Source organism: Berghia stephanieae, chromosome 2 (genome assembly GCF_034508935.2).
Source record: "Berghia stephanieae isolate SIO BIC M18660-M18661 chromosome 2, UCSD_Bste_1.3, whole genome shotgun sequence".
Lineage (NCBI taxonomy): Eukaryota > Metazoa > Mollusca > Gastropoda > Nudibranchia > Aeolidiidae > Berghia > Berghia stephanieae.
In genome coordinates, this window is record NC_088361.1 from 50,005,131 (window position 1) to 50,029,194 (window position 24,064).

At 35.5% G+C, this 24,064-nt stretch overlaps 2 protein-coding genes across 3 annotated transcripts in view; one reads left to right on the top strand and one right to left on the bottom strand.

The window, feature by feature from the left end:
* LOC144965092 (tRNA wybutosine-synthesizing protein 4-like) overlaps positions 1-24,064 on the top strand; it is a 47,311-nt gene that overhangs the window by 6,350 nt on the left and 16,897 nt on the right. For both annotated transcript variants that reach the window (XM_078900014.1, XM_078900015.1), the window contains exons 8-14: positions 1,847-1,913; positions 7,338-7,369; positions 8,357-8,447; positions 9,110-9,311; positions 10,408-10,638; positions 11,340-11,813; positions 13,309-13,406. In XM_078900014.1, coding sequence (XP_078756140.1) covers positions 1,847-1,913; positions 7,338-7,369; positions 8,357-8,447; positions 9,110-9,311; positions 10,408-10,638; positions 11,340-11,813; positions 13,309-13,406 — 1,195 coding nt within the window. The remainder of the gene's footprint in view (positions 1-1,846; positions 1,914-7,337; positions 7,370-8,356; positions 8,448-9,109; positions 9,312-10,407; positions 10,639-11,339; positions 11,814-13,308; positions 13,407-24,064) is intronic.
* On the bottom strand, positions 12,522-19,761 carry LOC144965096 (orexin receptor type 2-like). The gene is made up of 3 exons (XM_078900021.1): positions 19,636-19,761; positions 17,221-18,285; positions 12,522-16,018 (listed from the first exon to the last, which is right to left on the bottom strand). The coding sequence occupies exons 2-3, from the start codon at positions 18,069-18,071 to the stop codon at positions 15,640-15,642; spliced, it is 1,230 nt and encodes a 409-aa protein (XP_078756147.1). The 5' UTR covers positions 18,072-18,285; positions 19,636-19,761; the 3' UTR covers positions 12,522-15,639.

A 24,064-nucleotide genomic window follows, 5' to 3' on the forward strand; every position in this document is an offset into this window, starting at 1 on the left:
TTTTTTTTCTTGTCTTTTTTATTTTATTTTTTTAGGGGGTGGGGGATAAAATTAGATGTAAACAAAAAATTTAGAGGTAAATATGTGAAAATGTTTTTGTTTTGGTTTCTGATTTTTTAGTTTATTTTTTTTTGTTTTTTTTTTTTTTTTTTAATTTTACAGATTGCTGCATACATTAAATCAAATTAACGTTCAAAGCAGTTTAATGTGGCAATTGAATTAAGAGTTGGAATCTTAAATTTTGGATTAGGACAGACTTGTTTATCTGAAATTTTTATTTAATTTGAAGATTGCAGATCAGGAAAAGTAAAATCTATTAAAAATCAAGTTGTTTCAACTGAATCAAATTATGCAAAGTATATTATCTTTTGTCATATTTAATAAGAATTGTGATAAAATAGTGGAGAAAGAATGTGGGTCTTGAAAGCTCAGTTAGTAGAGCACTCGCTTCACAGGCAATGGGACCAAGATTTATCCGTGTGAAGTCAAGATTTTTTTCTGACCTCCTGTCCACCGAACAGTGATTGTGTAGCTGGGTCAGTTAGATCTAGTGAAAAGTACTTTGAGATAGACAAACATCCTTTCCAAAGTGTAGAAAGCAATTGCTATTGTCCATTTCACAATATAAAAACTGGGATAAACTCTGGCTCTGTGCACCTAGTGTTTCTGAAGGACCACTTTTTATATTGTACTATTGCACTTATGTCTCACTTCACTATGGTATTTGTCAGGGTTACCAAGGATTGTAACAGTAGAGTCTGAAAAGAAAAACAACAGTCAAGCTAAAAATACATAATAGACCACTGATAAGACAAATTGTATTTATATTGAAGGTGAAGATAAATGGTCATTTATTGAAAAATTTGTGACTGCTGACCTTCACCTTTTAAAATAATTTTCCGTTCTCTGCACCGAACTGAACTTGTATTGAATTGGGTCAACATAACTTGTTATGTTATTTAACAAATACAAAGACAGTGGAGTAATACACAATAATGTGATGTTTTGTTGACACTTTGAATTAAACTAAAATAGTAAAATCTACTTCTATTTACTCGACTGATATTTTTATATTTACTGACTTTAACAATTATTTTTATAGGAAAATGTACTGTTGGAGTGCTTTTGACCTATATTGTATATTTGTTACAGCGAATGACATAATCAGTTGGATGGTGAAAAGATTTGAACTGAGATATTGCCAAGTTTAGTAAGAAGGTCAATTTTTATCCAAAGTGAGTTCTTGTCATAAATGATTAAATCAACACTTTTTGTACATCTTCGAGAAATATCAAAGCTTAATTACACATTTTAATATTTTTTACAGCTAGTCAAGCTGAAAAAGTATGAAATTTGAGAAAAGTTGCTGGATACCTTTCCCATACATCTGACCATAACTTTATGAAAAATCACCTGATTTACTTCAAATAAAGATTAAAATGCTCTGATGAGCATATTCTTTCAGAAATTTCAAAAAAATGCAAATCCAAAATTTTCACCTTCCGACTGATTACGTCATGCAATGACACATTTCATGACATCGGAGAGAGCTTCCTTAAGATTGTTTTTTTTTTTTTTGTTGTTGTTTTTTTTTCTGGTCTGAAGAATCCAATAAAAGTAAAAAACTCTATATTAAAATTGATAATTGAAGTCAAAATGGTCCGAATGACGAAAACGTAGACGTTGAAGTGGAAGAAACTCCATTCATTCTCCTGAACAGTACACAGATTTACATTTAACAGAAATTTCAGCCATCATTGAGTCTTGAAAATTAATTTTTACCTTCAAGTTTGCGCCAACAGATTATCACATTGAGGTGGAGAGTTATAAATGTTTATGTTTTTAGTTCCACAGATGTTGTCAAATGGGCTGCAGAGACTTTTGAAGACGCTACATTTGCCATGTATGAGCAGGTAAGATGAATTTTATACCATGTTGCAGGTCAAAGTTTTGGCTTTTTATTTTTGATCTCAGTTTTTTTTTTGGTTATTAGGAAGTTGGTTTCATGTTGCTTATTTATTCATAAGTTTTTGAAAGTGTAATTGAAGAGCTTAGTACTTAAAGTACTTAAGTCACTGAAAGTTAGTTTGGAAAAAATTGAGGATTAGGAAATTTGGATTAGGCTATTCAGAGTATACAAAATATAAAATGATAGTATTGAGATAGGGGACTTGGATTATAATTATGAAAATAATTGGAGAATGAACTGAGGTGATCTTGCTTTAAGTTTATCACAGATTAGCTAAAAATCATGAAAGTGTGACTTAAGTACTGGGGTCTTCAAAGTTCAATTTAGGTTACATGCTTTTGTAATTAAGGTTGTTTTTTTTTTTGTTTTTTTTTACTCTGAAACTCATACAATACTCATAAAAAACAAAAACAAAACAAGAATCAAATGAAAAGATTTATTTGGGCGTTTTTCAAATTTTTGTCCAATAAGGAGGGGGAAATTTTTTTTTTTCCGGAGTTTCAATTTCAATCAAATAGGATAAAATCTTGTGACCACTTAAGTTGATTACTCCTCAATCATTTCCTTAATCTTCTCCGGGCTTCATATGCTGGCATACTCTTGTAACGCTAATTCAAAGCTGCATAGTTCGCATTTTATAATTATGATGCAGACAGTTTTCCCCTTTGGTCTTCTTCAGCATATAGGCATTCCCTATAAATGGTTTAATGACGGATATATGCCTATTGTTTTTAGTTTTGAGAGCGATTTGTTGCAAAATCCTGAAAATTTTGGCAAATTAAGTATTTTAATTTCTCATAATTTTTTAAAGAGATAATTCTTAATATATATTAGAGGATACTTGAGAGAGATTAGTAAAGACGTAAGTTGAGCAGATTGTGAAAACAAGTTGGGACTATCCAGATAGATATACATAGCATTTTTGTAGGTCGTTACAGGAGTGAGTTGATTGTTACAGGAGTGAGTCGTATCGCTACAGGAGTGAGCTACTAAATAAAGACTGTCTATTACACTTGGCACAATACTATTTGAGTTGTATTCACTGCTCAAAAGAATCGTAAAAGTGAACTGTAAAGATGCCCCAACGTATCTAAATTGATAATAATGAAGACAGGAATTTTTTAAAAGTTTCCAGTTGATCATCAAAATTGTAAATCAATTGGGCCTCGTGGCCTTTGCTTTGAGTATAGAAAAGGTTTTCTCTCAAAAACGAGAGTCACCACAGACTGTGCTGTTGCAGTAACTGTTGGAAATGCTAAAAGTCACCAATTTGTTGATTAATAATTTAAGTCTGCTGTATTTTTTAAGAGTTAAAAGAGGTGATTATTTCACACGGCTGTTCGTTTTACCACATATCGTTCCTTTTAGTTTTCATGCTACCTGCGTGATTCATCACGCCTCACAGTGCCAGACCAGGGGTCAGTGAGGTTAAAGTCACTGCCGGCGAACAAACGTAATAAGTGACTTATGATTGTTCTTTTCCCTCATTTTCTCTCCATTGTTACACGTCATCTAATATACCCACAGATATAGAATAAAAAGAATTGTAAATTCTAACCACAACTCCATTAACTGTTAAAATTGCTAGGTCATGCGATAATTATAACACATAGTTTAGTTTCGTTTCGTAGAGTGGCTCGACTGAGTACCAGTGATTGGCATACGTAATTTTTAATTTAATTACTGCGAAATGTTCGTCAAAGATTATTTGCTTAAAGATTGTGGTATGATTACATAAAAATAATAAACTTCATTATGAGTAAGTTTGAATATTTCGATTATTATAGGTTTTAAATGGTGATGCCATGAATAAAGTTGTTTTAATATAGTAGAAAGTCATTGACACCAGTCATTATCAAATGAAGATTGAAGGACATACATTAGTTCTAATGTACTTTAAATTCACAATGTGGTGTTCCCGATCATTTAACCTCACTGTGTTATTGACGCCCACTGTCGTCTTTATCATGACCACCACCAGCACCACCATCCCCCGTACAACTAGTATCGTCACCATCACCACCCCCAATCCCTGTGCCTCTATCACTACTACTACTGACGTCACTATCACTCCAACCCATACACTACACCATACGTCAACAACACGATCACACAGCCCGTACATTAAAAAAACACACACACATTTTTAAAAATTTGGCCAGAAAACGTGTTCTCATCACATCAAAAACTCTCGAACCTGAAGTTGGATTGAACAGGGTCATTAATTAAATGATAGATACTTAAAGGACGAGTTTTCTGGCCAAATTTTAAAAAATGAAACGTGTTGGTGGGTTTTCCGAATACGTCACAAGCATTAACATCTCTAATAGATGATAATGGTCACAAGTATTAGCCCCGACGACAGCATCACCATAATTTTCAGCAGCACCAGTACTGCTACTGTCCCTAAACCACCAGCATCACATACGTTGTTGCTATCACCACCGCCAGCATCATCTACCGTCAACCAAAATGTCGCTATCCACCACATTAAAACTATCCTCACATTAAGACAAAAACTGGCTAAAATCGGAGAGTGAAAAATGTCTGTATAAACTGGGCTGGTCATGAAAGTTGGCCACACATAATATTATAATACTATAATATTATTATAGTCCCTGTACTAGCATTCGACTGCACTATACTATTATATTATCATTACTACATTGTACTGGTCATTGGTTGTGTGAATACACATACTGTATTACGATATAAATGGATCTCAATCCCACGATGTTCTTAATGTTTGCATCTCTTCAACTCTTCTGTACTCTGTGAAAAATAATTAAATTTTGGCCAGAAAACTCGTTCTTCAATGAATATCAATCGAATAAAATGATCCTCATCTTGTCAAAAACTCTAAAACCTGAGACTTCATCTTAACTAAAACTCTCAAACTTAAAACCACAAGGAAGATCAGGTTTGAGAGTTTTTGACAACGTGAGGGTTATTTTAGTTGATCAATATTTGAAGGACAAGTTTTCTGGCCAAATTTGTTAAAATGGCATTTTTTTCAGAGTATGACAGAAATATGGCTATAGCATTGCCTGCACCGTATTATTTGTGTTGTTACCAACAGCGTGAAGTATCGTGATGATTACTTGATGACTTTCTCAGATTTTAGTATGATAACAGTGGTCAGCACTGTGAAGAGACTTGTTATTCTACTGGTTGGTAGGGAATTTGACCTGACAAGTTGTTAATCAAAACCACATTGCATGAGTTTCAGAAAAATCGCACTGAAGATTTTTGTAGGGTGAAAAGTTCAGTATTATCCCTGTATTATGTATGGATTTAGAGGGGGGTGGTGTTTGTATAAATGTGTTATTTCTTGATTCAATTTAGTCTATGTGTACTTATGAGTATTTGAAATATGAGGTCTTTTGTTTTCATTGTAACATGACGTACATCTATCCCATAGAAACAGAAATCATATGAGAATAAAGATGAAGTGTCAGAGAAATAATATAATACATAACAATAGTTAAAGATTATAACGCAAATGAATTACAAATGATTACATTTGATCATTTTTATGGAATTTTGACGGTACTGGCAGTAGCTCGTTGACCCCTGCTCACCAGGTAGTATGACCTCGTGACCGACTGTCGGTGAGAGCAATGTACTCTACAACTAAAATGCAAGCTATTTTCCACCGTGTTCACCACGAGAGGACTTTTGATGGGCATTTAAATTAATATCATTATGGAACGCTATGAATAACAAAGGCTGACAAAATTATTATTTATTTGTCTAATGACGTCACAAGGCATTTTTATTGTCAGAACTCAACCAGAATAGGAACAAATATGGGTTAGATAAATCTATCACATAAAATACATGGAGTAACACTGACCCCAAACGAATCAGGATTTCCAACCAGATTTTATGAATCTCTCTCTCTCTCTCTCTCTCTCTGTCTCTGTCTCTCTCTCTCTCTCTCTCTCTCTCTCTCTCTCTCTCTCTCTCTCTCTCTCTCTCTCTCTCTCTCTCTCTCTCACTTGCACGAAGGTACAGATGGGTTAACAACAGAATCATCTCTCTAACTTGTTGAGATGACTTCTCTTCCCACTTAAATGTTCCCTTTATATTGCAAAGGGTTTTTAAAAATACAACATTAATAAAGAAGGAAAAAACGTAAAGATGTAATTTACTTTTAAAACATTTTAAAGTCTGCATCTCATTCCTGTAACAGTTGACTCACTCCTGTAACAGTTGACTCACTCCTGTAACAGTTGACTCACTCCTGTAACAGTTGACTCACTCCTGTAACAGTTGACTCACTCCTGTAACAGTTGACTCACTCCTGTAACAGTTGACTCACTCCTGTAACAGTTGACTCACTCCTGTAACAGTTGACTCACTCCTGTAACACAGTACACCGCTACAGGGATTAGCGTTACAGGAATGAAAATCTGAAGATTATACGTTATTTAACACTACAGGAATTGTAATTAATCAATTATTTTGACTAAGCAAGCACTAAAATTTACTGATTAAAGTATGATTAAAAGGTTTCGAAAATTCTCAAAATTTGAATGAGAAAAATTCATTCCGTTACAGGAGTGAGGGTCATGGTAAATACTCATCATTTTTATATAAGTTCAAGCAGGTAGATGAGAAATAGGTGGCTGTATGTTCTTGTGTTGCTTTCAGCATGTGAGGGGAAGGATGTCTTGATGTATTTATATTGCCAGTTGAATGAATATATCTTATGGAAGAAAAACTAGGCGAAATTGATTGTCGTTACAGGAGTGAGTCAAATGTCACAGACAAAGATTGATGACCTTTTTGAAAGATTAGAACTTAATAGATATTAATTAATATGGTATTTCTTTAAAATGCAGCAGGGATAGGAGGAAAACAAATATTGCTGTTTGATTCAACGAAACTTTTAAAAATATATTTTTGTCAACTGACAGGCCATTTTGAACATGTGTGGATTATATAAATAACTAGTTTATTCATTTATGGACCAAATTTCTCAATTTTTGGCATCTATGCTTTTCTAACTATGTCCTTTAATAATATGCTTCATTGCAATAAAAACATACCAAAGAATCAGAAAGCGAAATATATAATATAGCGGGACAGGCATTTGGCAAAAAATTGAAAAACGCCCATTTAAGAGAAAATTTGAAATCTTTTTATAAGTCTGTTTTTAAAATGGAATAATTATAATTATTTTAACAACACTTGTTCTATCAATATTTCTCATTTATTAAATTTATCGATATATATATATATATATATATATATATATATATATATATATATATATATATATATATATATATATATATATATATATATATATATATATATATATATATATATATATATATATATATATTATTTTGTCTTTCAGATGAACCCTGAAGATGCTTTTGGCCTGTTTATGTAAGCATAGATTTAGAATTATTTTCATTTCTATGTTCAATCATGTTACATTTAGCAACGATGGAGGGAGATTGTAACAACATACAATATAAACAAAATCTTATTAATTTAAAGAAAGGGGGTACCCAATGACACCAACCTTACATACAAAATGCAGATTCTTATGCATTTTCATGCATTGCACCCATTTGCTTAGGATCGTACACATCATTAAATTAATTTCTGTTATCTAAACATTTTAAAAATTCATACACTCTTATTACTGTACTTAACCACTTTAGATTTTTACGCAGTTAGGCATTACTATTTTTATCATCATTAAAGCTTTAGTTTATTCTATTAATTTAATTATCAATTATAATATTTTTATGGTCTAATTGCCCATCATTAGAAATAGAAATCCTTTTCATTTTTACCAGGATTGTGCGTTGTTGTCCATTGTTCACGTGTAAATGGGCTAAGGTTGATAGCCCTGGTAGCCTATGGACCATTAGATTCCAAGTCTAACTACCGCACATCAACAATTCAACTCTATCTGCTTTTATGAATCCTGTCATTTTTAAATGATAATTTATAGGAAAAAAAACGACTGCAAGACGTGCATTTTTTTTCATATATTTTCAATGTTACTGCTAGGTTTTGTTATTTTTCAGTTTGATACATGACAATAATTTTGTGGGATTTCATATTTTCTATGTGGTCTAGTGGTATGGCACTCGGTTTTGGATCGGAAGGTTCAAGAGTTCAAGCCTCACTCGGTGCATAGTTGAGTCCTTGGAAAAGGTTCTTTACTCATATTCTCAGGCGTAATGACTCGTTCTACATGTTACGTGTTGCTGTTGGTCAGGGACCCTCTGTAAAGCGCTTTGAGCACGTTTAGTAGATATTGCGCTTTATAAAAGCTCAAGTTGATCATTTTATTGAAATTTTAGAGTTTTTTTTTTTAAGAAGACTAAAAATAGTAACCAATTTTATTTTCTCTCACAGGCAGCGTCATTTCCATTCCATTGGGTCCCCACTCAAATGTATAAACGCCTTTCCAACTCTTGATTCACAAAAACAACGATTTTTGAAAAGTGTAAGTCTCATTTTGACCGTTGGAAATTCAGTAAATAATAGAATTGTGTTTGAAATATAGAATGGAGTAAAGAATCAAAGAATAAAGTTCTCGAAAATGAAATGGATAACAGTTTTGGTTTTCTTAGGATTACACTCCATTATGATTGAATGCTTATCAGATTTTTCTTCTTTGAGCCAGGTCACCATTCAGCCCCAGGCTGGCGAAACAAGAAAAAAAAAAGAAGAGAAGAATGTGCTCATCAAGAGCTTTCATCCTTTTAAATTTTGTTAAAATTTTTTCTCTCGAGATAAAAAACAGATCTTTGAATTTTATTTGCCACTCTGAAACTTTTGGATTCGATATCCTCCCACTTAGAACATTTTTCTAGTCGTTGGATTAGAAATTAAAATAAAATAATATAAAATTCCCTTTATTTATCCCATAGGGGAAATTTGTCTCTCGGGTTTATTCCAAGGGAAGACTGGAATAATCCAGGCATCAGCTGCAGTGCAGTGCCACAAATTGAGCTAGGGTGAGGTGACTTCCTCAATGTCACACAGCGCAGGGGCAGGTGATCGAACCCGGTACCTTTCGGGTACGAAGCAAAGATCGTAACGCCAATCCATGCTGAATAACAACTTTGAAATTTCATTTTAAGATATATTTTTTTCTTTTAACAGGGTTGGACCAGCTGTGAGGTTGAAGACATGAACACTTTTTACTACCACTGTCTGCCTTTGAGTGAAAGAATTCGTGTGGAAAACTTGGAAGCTTTTGATGAGTATGAAGAGTTGAATCTGAAATACTCTCATTACTTTATCCTTGTCGCCTTTACCAAATGTCCTGCCTCTGAATTCCTTACCCAAGAACCTCATTCACCAGGTAGAGTATGGCAAACATTGCTCACAACTAATCGGAAATAGCTTTTTATCATGACAAAAAAAAAAAAAATCAAAAACTGAATTTCCATACATTCATCCCTGAGGGGAAATTTGTCTCTAGTGTCTATTTCAAGGATATAACTGGAATAACCCAGGTGTCACCCTTAAACATAATATTATATGCTTTTCAAAGTCGGGGAGAGAAGGCTCTAGTTAGACTAAGGTTTGAAACGACTTTTTATGGGGTCATGGATAGCTCATACGGTAGAGTCACAATCCCCCTGGCCAGGCGGAGTTGTCGTACCAGTAAGGTAGCGAGTTTTTATTCTCTGTTGTTTTTTGGCACTTTCCTACTCACTTCATTTCTTGTTATTATGCTTTTCAAAAACAAAGTCATCATTTATTTCTCCATTATTTTTTTTTCAGGAATCCTTAAAATAAAATATCTGAAGAGAAATAACCAGTTTTATAAGAACGTGAAATACATGATATTAATTCGCTACATCCTATTCATGTGTATATTATCTTTACTGTTTTTATTTTTGTATAATAGCATTGACTTTCAAAATAGAAAATCTATGCCAAAAGGTCTTTTTTTTTGTAGCATTTGGCAGGAAAAAACTTTAATATTAAATTGTTTTAAATAGTTGTGGAGAAGGTTAGTTTCCACCAGTTTTTCAAGGATAAAAAATGTAAAATAGTTCGAATACTTACACTCTAGCATCAAAAGAATAGCAAAAATATGTAATAAAGGGAGGGTAAGAATGAGGGCAACACTTTTTTAACTCTTTAAAATAACAACTATTATTGCTCTACTTTTTGTGGCAGACCCTTGATTGATGGATTATTTTTCACTATTGTCTCGAGGTTAAAGCGAAAGGCGCTGTGTGTATTTACTACCATTACCATTGATCTGATAGAAACAAACTCTTTTCTCAGCTATTCAAAATATATTGCTCTTGATATCTTTTCATATGAAATGTGACAAAAATCAACTCTTTGGCATATACTATTTACTTTTTGGCCATTAATCTCAACACAGACAATATCGTACAGGGAACAATTTAGCCTTTGTGTTTTTATGACCTGTAAAACAGATAAGACGGTCCCAGTCACATCCGGTGTGGCACACATTGAAAAAGTACCGGCCACCAACACCATTCGTCGGTTTGGCCACGCATCCAGTCAGATGACCGAAGGCTATGTGATGACCACTGGGGGGTTTGGTGAGGTGGACGGCAGACACCAGCGTTTGACAGACATCACATTGACGGACATGAATACAATGGAATCTCACCATTTACACACCGTGTCTTCTGATATACAATGTGAGTGTGTTATTACCGTCATCATCATCATCATCATCATCATCATCATCATCATCATCATCATCATCATCATCGTCGTCGTCATCATCAGTATTGTTACCATCATCATCACCATCATCATCATCATCAGTGTTGTAATATTCATCATCATCATTATCATCATCACTGTCATCAATGTTTTAATTATTATCATCATCATCATCATCATCATCATCATCATCATCATCATCATCATCATCATCGCCATAATCGTCATTGTACCATAATCAATATTATCATTATCATTGCTTCTGACCAGCTTTTTCCATTTGGTCTTGAAAATTATTTTTTGGTATTTGTTTTAAAATGTTTACACTAATGCTACATTTTACTGACCAAAGTATGATTTTTTTTCTTTCTTTATATGCTTTCTGTTGTTTCACATAGGTATATTCACTTCAGCATTCTCTCTCTCTCTCTCTCTCTCTCTCTCTCTCTCTCTCTCTCTCTCCCTCTCTCTCTCTCTCTCTCTCTCTCTCTCTCTCTCTCTCTCTCTCTCTCTCTCTCTCTCTCTCTCTCTAAAATTGAATATACTATTATCTGATCAAATTTGTTTCAGTTTCTGTTTTGTTTTTGTTTTGTTTTTTTTTTCTTTCATTTTTCAAGTGTTTGTATTTTACTATTTTACTTTCATTTTATCTCTTTTTTCTTTTATTCAACAGATTCTCGTATGCACCACATGTCAGTGAGTCTTTCAAATGGTTCTACGTATTTGATAGCAGGCAGGCAGTCACCTTATTTCTTGTGTTCACAAATGTTGAAAATAGATTTGGATCACAAGGATAGAACTAGCAATTCAAATGCAGATCATATTGTAACAGATGTACCACCGTGCAGCAAATGTAATGATGAAATTATCAAAGAATGTGATAAGGACAAAGAAGCGATTTCTACACAATTGTGCAATGTTCAAATCTGTGATTCTCTGTGTGCCAAAGAGTCAGACCATAACAAAAGTGTTGAAGTCAATGACAAGTACAAAAATTCAGTTTGCAAGGAACAGTCGAATTGCCAGTCCTCTTTCATTCAACATTATTCTTGCCCCTTTGGAACATTAAGAATTGAAGTTGTAAACCAGTTGGGTGATCTGCCGTGTGATCGATGGAGACACGCTGCAACTGCTGTATGCGTCGATGGTAAGAGATAAAAATAATAAAAGTTAAATGTTTGTGAAGATGATTTGCTTATAATTTTCCATGTTTAAGGAGATGTGTAAAATTTCCCCTTAGAGACGAATAAATGGGATTACAGCACTAGCCTGATTCCAGCATGCTCTAAGAGAAGCCAATACGCGTGCTCGAATTTGAGGCTGCCAAAATCTGATGCTCATGGGGCGTCATGACATTTTATAGTGTGCGGCTATGTGGTCTTGTGGTATGACACTCGCTTGCGGATCAGAAGGTTCTGGGTTCGAGCCTCTCTCTGTGCATAGTTGAGTCCTTGGAAAAGGGTCTTCACTCACATTCTCTCATTGTACTCAGGTGTAAAATGCTTACCTGGCCGTAAACAGTGTTGTCTTTGTCAGAAAAAAATTGTGATATCGCCTAACAGGCGTCATGTCTTGTTCTACGTGGTACGTGTTGCTGTTGGTCAAGGACCCTTTATATAGCGCTTTGAGCACGTTTAGTGGATATTGCACTATATAAAAGTTCAATATAGATCAAATTTGGTCACCCAGCTCCAGCATGCTATATTACAGATCGTGCAGGAATTTGGCATGCTAGAATCAGCGAGTAATGTATAACATCTCAATCTGTACATCTTTAAAAAAAATTAGTAGGAAAAAAGAAAAGAAAAATTCTAAGTTTTCATTATTGTATCCAAATGACAATTCAAAAAGCTTGTTTTGAGAAAAAAAATGTATTCATAGTTTTATTATACATCAATCAACAGTTTGGAATTGGCACTGTCTTCAGCAGTTTTGAATTGTTGATAACATTCTTTGATAACCAGAACCAATTATTATATATTTTTTTTTAATTTCTTTTTTTAATTTAAGATATTTAGACAAGAAATACCACCTATTATTATCAGATTAATGATTCTTAGTCAGACATTAATCAGCTAATAATGACACACTTTTGAGCTATGTTTTGTTGGCTTGTCAGTGTAGTATTATCAGTGGAGTGACTATAGATGTAAATACAGACATGCGAATTCAATTTCATCGGAAAATTCCTAATATTTTGTTCTCAATTCCAATTTCCCTAATTTCCAGCTATTCGCGATTTCTGATCGTATTTTACAATTCCAGAAAAACCCATCATCATCATCATTTTTATTATCACCATCAAATTTATCATTAAAATCCCAAGAATTTTCACAAATTTTATTTCGGAAAAGGTCAGAGGTTTTTTAAAATCATTTTTCAAAAAAATGTTCACCTATCACTCACTGTCACCCATGTTAAAACACTGACAGAAGGCTTGGTTGTCTAAGTGGATTGCCTATAAGTGAGACTCGTTAAATACTTTTTTACATTGCATAAAACAGAATCTGAATATCTTTTCATTGGTGCATTTTTTTTTTTTTTTTTTTATTCTTTGTAGCCATTTTGTATCCTTGATTTACGAAACATTGTCAGTTTGATCTATGAAGGGTTTAACTCGTGATTTTTCAAATAAATTTCAGGTGTTGAAAAGATTTTTCTCCATGGAGGGAAAAGAAAAAATGACGAAATACTTGATGATGCTTATCTTTTTGATCCCTCTTCAAATCATTGGAGTCGGGTGAGTTACTTGCCTTTTTCTAATTTTATTAAGTGAAACTTCACAAGCAAAGGGATCTGTTTGATACTGGGTGCAGCAAGAATACAAGAAAAAATCCATCGGTAAGATGTGCTACCCTTACACCACAGGTGTTAATTAGATGATTTTTTTATCATCAATCAAGCATTAAAAAATCTTAACCCAATTCTCATATTTTTAAACCCTAAACTCTATTTTTAGCATCCATACCTCTCCGACAAATTACTGTTTCTAGGTAGTGGATTACAATTAATTAAGTTTTTTTGTCAAATTGATGAGCATTTGGAATTTTTTAAAAATCAATTTAAGTTTAAAAAACGAAACTCGTTCTGCTCAACAAAGTCATTTATTTTATCTCAAATTTTATGAACTTAAGACTAAAATTTAATAGGGTGGCATAAAGTGTACGCCTGGCCTCCTGGTTTTACTTTTGGTATTATGGTAATTATAATATTAGTAATAAAAGAATAAATTTATATAGAGCCTATTTCCAATCAAATTGCTCACTGACGCTTGACATCAACATATCATAATACATAGTACACATTGCATATAAAACTGACAAGTTCAAAAGCACATTGATATGATGATGGAGAATGACACATGAGGTGGTGATGAATGCAGTAGTAAAAGAATGACACACGAGGTAGTGATGAATGCTGTAGTAAGAGAATGACACATGAGGTGGTGATGAATGCTGTAGTAAGAGAATGACACATGAGGTGGTGATGAATGCAGTAGTAAAAGAATGATACATGAGGTGGTGATGAATGCTGTAGTAAGAGAATGACACATGAGGTGGTGTTGAATGCAGTAGTAAAAGAATGATACATGAGGTGGTGATGAATGCAGTAGTAAGAGAATGATACATGAGGTGGTGATGAATGCTGTCGTCCACCAGTGCCACACACTACACACATAAATATAACAACATATTCCAAAGACTTAAATACCGCATTAATAATAGCAATCAAGCTTTACAGATATCTGTCCAAAAGAACAACACAAGTTAAGGCAACATTATAGCCTTATTGATCATTTTGTTATCTATAGAAAATGTACAACTATCAGTTAAAGATTATATAATTTAGATGGTTTATTTTTGCACCAGGCATGAAGAATAGATCTGGAAGGGTCACTTAAAGCAGCACACAGTAAAATGTACCTTCATTTCTCGGACTGAGATAACGCACTGTACATGTTAGCAAATACATGGGTGTTATTGAATTGGTTTATAATGGGATTGAAAATACCATTCGCTTGTTTTTTACACAGTTTTGAGTTGTCAGACTGGTTTAATTATAGCTTTGTATTCGTTATTGAATAACCTAACCACAATAGTTGGTGAGTTCCAACTCATAATCTAATTATGATAATACAAAGAAGTTCCGACACAGAATCTAATTATGATAATACAAAGACGTTAAGGCACTGTAATGTACACGGAGAGGCTAAAGCAACCATTGATATGAGTTTATCATAATTATAAAAAGAATAAATATATTTTTTTAAACCAAACAATCTGGCACGTATTAACGACTATGCCATTTTTGACTGATTTTTTACTGTTATCTTCCATAATAGACATTTCTGATTACAAGGCCGGTACTCTTTTAAAACCCGAGTATGACAGGAAAATATGGGTAGAAAGCCTTTTCCAGAGATTCAGCTTTTCTCTGTGCATAGCAGGAGTTGATTTAACTCGAGAGCTACAAATCACAAGCAGAGTGTCATATCACTAGACCACTAAATCACACATATGTAACCCATTGTCTCAAAAGGGTGTTAGGTCAGAATAAATTGGACATCGAAAAGTGAATTTTTAATTAATTAAAATCATAATATGAAAAACATTTTTATTTGTTTTCCATCGTAACATCGTAGCCCCAAGTGCCACATTTCTGGCTATAAATTCAATTTCCATCACCTAGGCCATCTCAACAAGATACTCTTTTGAGATGGTGGGTCACTGATATAGAATTCTGATGACTTTCCCCAACTTGTAAATAAATGTCTTAGACACGAGAGTTCTTTGAAGTTTCAGGCCTAAGACTCTTTTTCCTCATGATAACAAATCTAACATGTAATGAAAAAATACACAAATTAAAATATATAAAACAAGTGTTGGTATAAACATAATGCTGGTAGCTTTCTGCAACTAATTGTGACATCATCTTTGGTTATATCTGTCTAGTTGCTATGAATAAAGACAATATCATTTCTTTTTACAACAGAAACATATTCTCAGAATGACTAATTTACTCTCTCTTCTAAATTTTGGGCTGCAAAAGCCGTATATAAAACAGTTGGCCACGTTGTTGAAAAAGTAAGTCCTTACGAATATGTTATATAGGACAATGTCAGATGTCGAGGAACTGTTTGGGAAATCTTTCTTGATTGCCTGGAATCCTTTTAGGATAAGATACGGTAGGAAGCTGATGACAAACACAAGGGTGATGATGAAGAGCATCAGGGTGGTTTTTCGAGTTCTCACATCACCGTTTGAAGCTTTGCGAGTCCCCTGGTAGACTGATAATTTTTTGGCGGATGCGATACTTTTCCTGCACTCTCCTACAACTTCCTGATCCTTTGTGCTGAAATGAGGAAATGAGAAAAGATATGATGAAAAAAATGGCTAAAAACATAATCATATAGTATGCAGATCTACCTACGAAATGTTAAAGATTTTTAGTTTTCAGAGGAAAAATGTTGGGAGTAACAATATCTTGTTTTGTAACCTCCCAAGAACTCAACTGAAAAGTGGTTACTTCATGACTGCCATACTCTGGAAAAAAACAGGTATTTAAAATTTTGGCCAGAAACTTCATGGAAGTCTCAGGTTTTAGATTTTAAATAATCAAGATGAGGCCCCTTTTAATTGATCATTTTTAAGTTTAAGACCAAGATTTTAAAGACATGATTTTCCCGTGTCCGACAGATGATACAGAGGATGAGAGGAGCAGCCAGGTATTCTGATTGAATTTTTATGAAGCAAAAGACTTTAAAATTAGTTTAGACCTCATTTCTACCCACAAATTCGTAACCAACCTCATTAATAATGTAGAGGTTGTTTTATTATGTCAATTCTGTTGTACTCTAAAAATATCCAACTTGTTTTTAAAATTATGGCCAAAAAAACTTGCCCTCAAACTGATCAATCGATTGAAATGACCCTCATCTTATATAAAATTCTCAAAACTGGGACTTTAAAGGATTGAGAGTTTTAAACAAGATAAGGGGCATTTTAATCGATCGATATTTGAAGTATGGTTTTTTTTTACCAACGTTTTAAAAACATGTTTTTTAAAAAGTACAGTAGAGTTATATTCAGAATGGAATATCTAGTACTCATGACATAATCCCATACAAGACTATATTGATTTTCTGTTGATAATCATTTTGTATTTTAGATACCAATTGCATTAAAATGACATCAAACACTCTTTGCAAATGAAAATTAATTTATAAAAAAAGAATATTGAGCTTTTTTTTTTAGCTTTTTTTTTATATAGCGCAATATCCACTAAATGTGCTCAAAGCGCTTTACAAGGGTTCCCTGGTCAACAACAACATTTAACATGTAGGATGACGTCTGTTAGGCAATATTACAATTTTTCGGACAAAGACAACGCTGTTAACGATCAGGTACTCAGTTTGCACTGGAGTACAGTGAGAGAATGTGAGTAAAGAGTCTTTTCCAAGGATTCAACTATGCGCTGAGCGAGGCTCGAACCCAGGACCTTCCGATCCGAAAGCGAGTGTCATACCACTAGACCACATAGTCTCACATATTTACCTGGGTTTATTAAATGTTATATCAGGAATGATGTCCGGTACTGGAGACACACTGCCATCTCCCTGTTGCATGTCTCTGGTTCCATCTGTGATGGACATGTCTCTCTCTGCCTCTTCTCGCGATGTTTTCCTCACTGACTGACGAAACTTGCTTTGGCGCAAGACTACACGCCCCAGTAAACTGTACAACACAATGATAGCCACGAAGACTGCCCCAAATATGAGACCTTGCATGATGTTGTTGATTAGGGGTAGAATGTGACCGTGGTACTGTTGATCTATCGAACATTCTGTTCCATAAACACCTTTAATGTCAGTGGGGACTTTGGAAAGGCCGTAGATTACAGCAGATGGTATAGAGAGCAAACACGCTGCAAGAAGACACATCAGTGCCATCTTCTTTGATTGCCCTGCTGTCAGCTGGTTACCCATTGGATGACATATCCTACGATATCTGTCCACCGCCACCACTAGAAGCATCAGACCAGATGCTATGAGAACCACGGTAGTGCCAAGACGGAAACATTTGCAGACTATGTCACTTTTGAAGTTGTAAGAGTAACGCAAGTCGATCATTTCTCCAGGCATTGATATGCAACTGGCAACGAGGTCAAAGAATGCAAGGGCTAAAATGGCAGACCGTGTGGAGCTTGGGTTGAACTTGGTGAGGTAGACGTAGAAGACCATGGTATTGCCAAAACAGGCAATGACCATTATGGTGCCAATGAGGAGAATGGGGGGTAGGAGCGTGATGGCCATTTCGTCACTGAGGCGTTGAATGTAGGATTCCACATCAATCGTCAAATTGAATGGATCGGACTTCCTGTTGGAAGCATTTAATTTGGTATCCATACTGGGAGATGAGATAAGATCTGTGGGGTAAGAATCAGGGGCGACTGTATTGATGGTCGTTGTCAAATATGTAATGTGATGATTGATGACTATTTCCCTCCTTTATGTCCACTTTTTAATTACTGATTCCTTTATTTTTGTTGGACTTTTTTGCCTGGTTAGGTGTCATGTAAACGTATTGGTTGTTGATACTGACCTGACTTCTAAAAAACCCCTGAAATATGACGATAAACTGTGATTAGGAACACATGATGATTTAGTCTCATCAGTTAATGTTTTATTATTATATGCAAATGATTTTTTTTGGACTATGTCATACATCACTTATTTCAAAAAGAGGCTATTACTATTTTTTTTGTCAGATCTTTCATTTTGATCAGCTTGTCGCAATCGATTACATTTGTTCAATTATTTTTCTTTTGTGTTTTGCTTTTTAAAAAATTGTGTGTGTGTGTGTATGTGAGAGAGAGAGGGGGGGGGGAGAGAGAGAGAGAGAGAGAGAGAGAGAGAGAGAGAGAGAGAGAGAGAGGGGGGGGGGGAGAGAGGAGAGAGAGAGAGAGAGAGAGAGAGAGAGAGAGAGAGAGAGAGAGAGAGAGAGAGAGTTCGTGTGTGTTGTATTGGGGGAGGGGGTGGTAGGAGGAGGGCATTTAAGGTAGAGTTTGCAATGTAAAATGTCTATTAAAATGATACGCCTAAAGAACCTTTTCTAAGATCACAGTAGGCTATACAAGTCAAGTGCCATAACTCCTACTCTGGAAAAAAAAAAAGAAAACATTTATTTTAAATGTTGGCATAAAATCTTGTCCTTCAAATATCGATTGATTAAAATGGCCATCATCTTGTCAAAAACTCTCAAATAAGTCTTCGAGGAAGTCCCATGTTTGAAAGTTGTTGTTTTTTTATTTATTTTTTTATTTGGACAAGTTGAGGGTCACCTTAATCGATCGATACTCGGAGGACGAGTTTTCTCGCCAAAGTTTAAAAGAAGTTTTGTTGTTTTTTGTTTTTTGTCAGACTATGGCATCATCATATCATAATATTACAAAGCCGCAAATTTACATTTATATCAATTACATCGTTTCATTAAAAATGTAATAAAATATAACGACTTTACATATTTAAGATTAAATCATGTTTAGGCCTACTGGAAAACAGAATACAAAAGTAACTAAAGCATAAAATCAATATAACATATTTCATCGAAATCCTAAAAAAAAAGGAAATTGGAAACTTGTCATGAATTCTGACCATCCGACATGCGATGTCGGGGGCTATCCAAAAGTGGGTGTGTCGAAAAATGAAATTGTTACAGCAATGTGCTTCAGCTTTCACAATAAAAACAAAACAAAAAACAAAAAAAAAAAACAAAAAACATTCTTTAAAATCTCAGATTTCATTTGGGAACATAACTATTTAAAAGTTCTCTAAAATAGCCTGGACTCAACTTAATATATTCATTTTTATTTAGATTTTTAATTTTAATTTTGAAAATTGACAAGTGGTCTTCGGTCATTGAAGTATAAGTATATGAAAATATTTGATTTAATCACAGTGCTGTACTTACCTTGCACACCAACTTATCACAATATTGACAATTCAGTCCCTCGTTAGCTAGGCCTGATCCCAACAAAGAAAATGCCAACATCTACGTGACGAAGCTATCGCGATATTTATTATGACAAACTATGACAGGATTGAAAGACGTCACAGGACTTAAATATGTTGGCGTCTGCTAATCTTTGTCACCCAAAGTGGTGGCTAATTACAGACCTGCCAACTGCCTCCAAAATGTCGTAATATTACGAAAATCCCATTGACGTGACCCATGGTTGTTGAACATTAAATCTAAATTGTGACCCAGTGCTTCCATTCGGTATTATGTCGGACTGGATCGGATTCGAATGCCCATAGTTCAAGTTTTAGCGAAAAATATTAGAAATACAAAACCTGAGACATGACGGGTTTCGGAAAATACATTCATTTTTCTGAATGAGATTCGATGAATTCAAAGACATTTTTCATAATGTAAAAACTTAACGTCAATTCTCAGTATCTGGTTCAATCCGACATTGAGATATTACCGTATTGAGACGATTAGTCACAAATGTGTGACTTATCGTCTCAAAACGATATTATGTCGGGGTGACATATAAGCTAAAAATTGATTTTATAGTTCAAAATATGTCACTTGGATAAAGTTGGAGGGAATAGACACAATGTCTTCAAGTGACAACAACTAAAATTTCACATTTAATTTGTGGCGGTTTCTATCATGAAACAACTTTCTGGTACCTGGCTCAACCGACATATTACTGTCTTTGAGGCGATAGGTCCCAAATGTCTTGTCTTCTGTGTAAAATTTTCCTTTGCTCATGCTATGACCTGGAAGTGTTGAAAACGCTGTAACATTTCTATAACCAATTTTAAGATGGCGTTGTGACTTATTTGGTCTAATATTATTTAATATTGAATTCAACGCGATAGACTAGTTGTTCCACGCTGCAATAACTCTTCATTTATCGATACGGAAACCGGAAACCGGGATGAACTCCAGTTCAGACTTATATTTTACGGGGACAACTGCGAGTTGGTTGTTATTGATTTTACTTATGGATTGTTTCCAGCCCAGGACCTTGTAGGCCGTCTTCGCCAGACTCTATTTCTTCATCGTCTTTGTGATTTAAGTTTTCTCCGGTTTTACAATCAAAAGCGCATTTATAATTGTACAAAACATTTTGGTGAGACCAAAATTTATCTACTTTGCTCTTGGAAGTTATTTAAGGTTTTTGCATTCACGGCAGAATCTGGTAAACTGTTCCATATTTTCGTTCTTCTCACGGTAAAACTGTATTTTCTCACATCCAATTTTGGTCATTGTGCGAGAGGCAGTGATGCTAAAACTCCGGTTTCACCGGTAAAAAATCAGGTCTGGAGCAAAAAATTCCGGGTTACGGGCAACTTCCGTCAAATTCCGGTGAGGTTGATTGTTCCAAGGATACCCCCCCCCCCCCTCTTCCAGTCACTACTAATACAAGCACCACCACCACATCATCTTCATTATCACTACGACTACAACCACCACCACATCATCATCATCACCACTGCTACTACTACAACCACAACCACCATCACCACCACATCATCATCACTATACTACAACCATCACTACCACTACTACTGCTACAACCACCACCACGTCATCATCATTACCACTACAGCAACAACCATCACCACCACATCATCATCACTACCACTACTACTACAACCACCACCATCACTACCACTACTTCTACAACCAACACCACCACACTATCATCACTACCACTACTACTACAACCACCACCACCAATTCATCTTCATTACCACTACTACTACAACCATCACCACCACACTATCATCACTTCCACTAATACTACAACCACCACCACCACCACATCATCATCACTACCATCCCTACTACAACCACCACCACATCATCATCATCACTACCATCCCTACTACAACCACCACCACATCATCATCATCACTACTGCTACTACTTCAACTACAACCACCATCACCACTACATCATCATCACTACGACTACAACCATCACAACCACTACTACTACAATCACATCACCATCCCTACCACCATTACTACAACAACCACCACATCACCGTCCCCACCACTACTGTTACAACAACAACATCACCACACCTACCACCAATATTACAACAACTACCACATCACCATCCATTCCACCACAACTACAACCACCATTACATCATCATCTCTACCACCACCATCGAATCACCATCCCTGCAACTACTATTACAACCACAACGCCACCCCTACAACCACCAATACTACTGCAATCAGTGTTGCAAGCGCCGTAAAAACCCTTCAAACAAATTTAGTTCAAATCTCTCTCTCTCTCTCTCTCTCTCTCTCTCTCTCTCTCTCTCTCTCTCTCTCTCTCTCTCTCTCTCTTCACACAAACACACATATACACACGTACACATACACAAATCAATACATTCGGTCACTGGATTCATTTTCATGTTCACCTTCCTGTATATTTGCCAATAATAGCTCATCACAAATACTATGACCTCAAACTTTAGCCTCGTTAGTATTTCAAGTTCATGTTTCTCTACTTATCACTACATTCACTTTCAGCACACACACACACACACACTCTCTCTCTCTCTCTCTCTCTCTCTCTCTCTCTCTCTCTCTCTCTCTCTCTCCTCTCTCTCTCTCTCTCTCAAAGACTACACATACACACACATGCACACACTACAACCACCACCACCACCACCACCACATTGTCATCACGACCACTACTACTAAAACCACCACCACCACCACATCATCACTACCACTACTACTTCAACCACCACCACCACATCATTATCATTGCCATTACTACTGCAACCACCACCACATCATCATCATCACTCTACTACCCCAACCACCACCACCACATCATCATTACTACTACAACCACCACCATTACATCATCACTACTACTACTGCAATCACCCAGACCACATCATCACTACAACTACAACCACCACCATCACATCATCATCACAACCACTACTACAACAGCCATTATCACATCGTCATCATCACCACTACTACTACTACTACTACTACTACTACTACTACTACTACTACTACTACTACTACTACTACTACTACTACTAGTACTACTACTGCTGCTGCTGCTGCTGCTGCTGCTGCTGCTGCTGCTACTACTGCTACTGCTACTACTACTACTACTACTACTACTACTACTACTACTACTACTACTACTACTACTACTACTACATCATCCTCACTACCACCATTACTACAATCACTACCATTAGGTTTTGGAGCTTTACTTCATTTGAAATAAGGAAACTTTGGGTTTGTATTTGGCAATGTGTTTATATATCATAATATAGTTCTAATCACTTATCTATTTATATCTATACAATATTTAAACACAATACCAAATATCATCCCAATTCCCTTTTTTTTGTGTGCGGAAATTCCTCTTTCGGCATTGATATTCCTCCGAGTACGAGTGGTGTCTGAAATTCCCGTGAGTCAAATTGAAAATTGGCGTCTCTGGAGAGGCTTTCTTTCTTTTTCTTTTTTTTGTTACCTCTGGTGTCTTTTCTTATTGTGAAGTCTTTCCTCCATTTAATAAATTCTGTCATGCCTTGGTCATATTTACCACTTGTCATCTTTTAAAGTTCTATCAATGCCCTCTATATCTTCTGTATTTCAAGCTTGGTAAATTAAGTGTCCTCAGTCTTTCCTCGTAATCTAGCGATCCTAGTCCAGGCAACTGTTTTGTGGCCCTCCTTTGCACACCTTCAATTTGCTCGTTGTTTTTGTCTATGTAAAGAAACCAAACTGAGCTTGCATAGTCTTGAGTTCTTGATGTGTCTGATGACGAATAATTAACCATACACCAATGTTATGAAGAAGAGTTGACAATCTTAAAAAGGTTGAACTCATAGATGTCGTTGGTATTGAAGATGGTTGTGGTTAGAACGTATAGGGACTAGCATCAGACGTTTCGAAGGTGAACGGCTCCGATTTAGTTGTCCCGCTACGGATAGAGCTGCATATATACGAGATGGAAGTCGGTTTGGACGAATTCAATCCCTCGAGGGGCCGGGGATATAAACTCCTCGAAACTAGGTTAGAAGTTGCCAGGCTTCTCCACTAGTAAGAGGAGGCACTGGGTTAGCGAATCGATTTCGGTCGAGAACCTGCCTAACGGCAAAATCTCTTCATCGGTGGAGACTTTACACCTGTGCAACATGCACCCGTTGTGATAGCGAGCCCGAAACCGCAGAGCATCTAGTTGAACTGTGTTTTGTGACGAAGCTTCTGGGCAGGTTTGCAACAGTTCACGAGTGCGGTAAAGAATTTGGGGATTGGGTCGATTGCTATGGTCGATCGTCATAACATAATTGTGTGATCACCATTAGGCGCTGCTGTTGTCC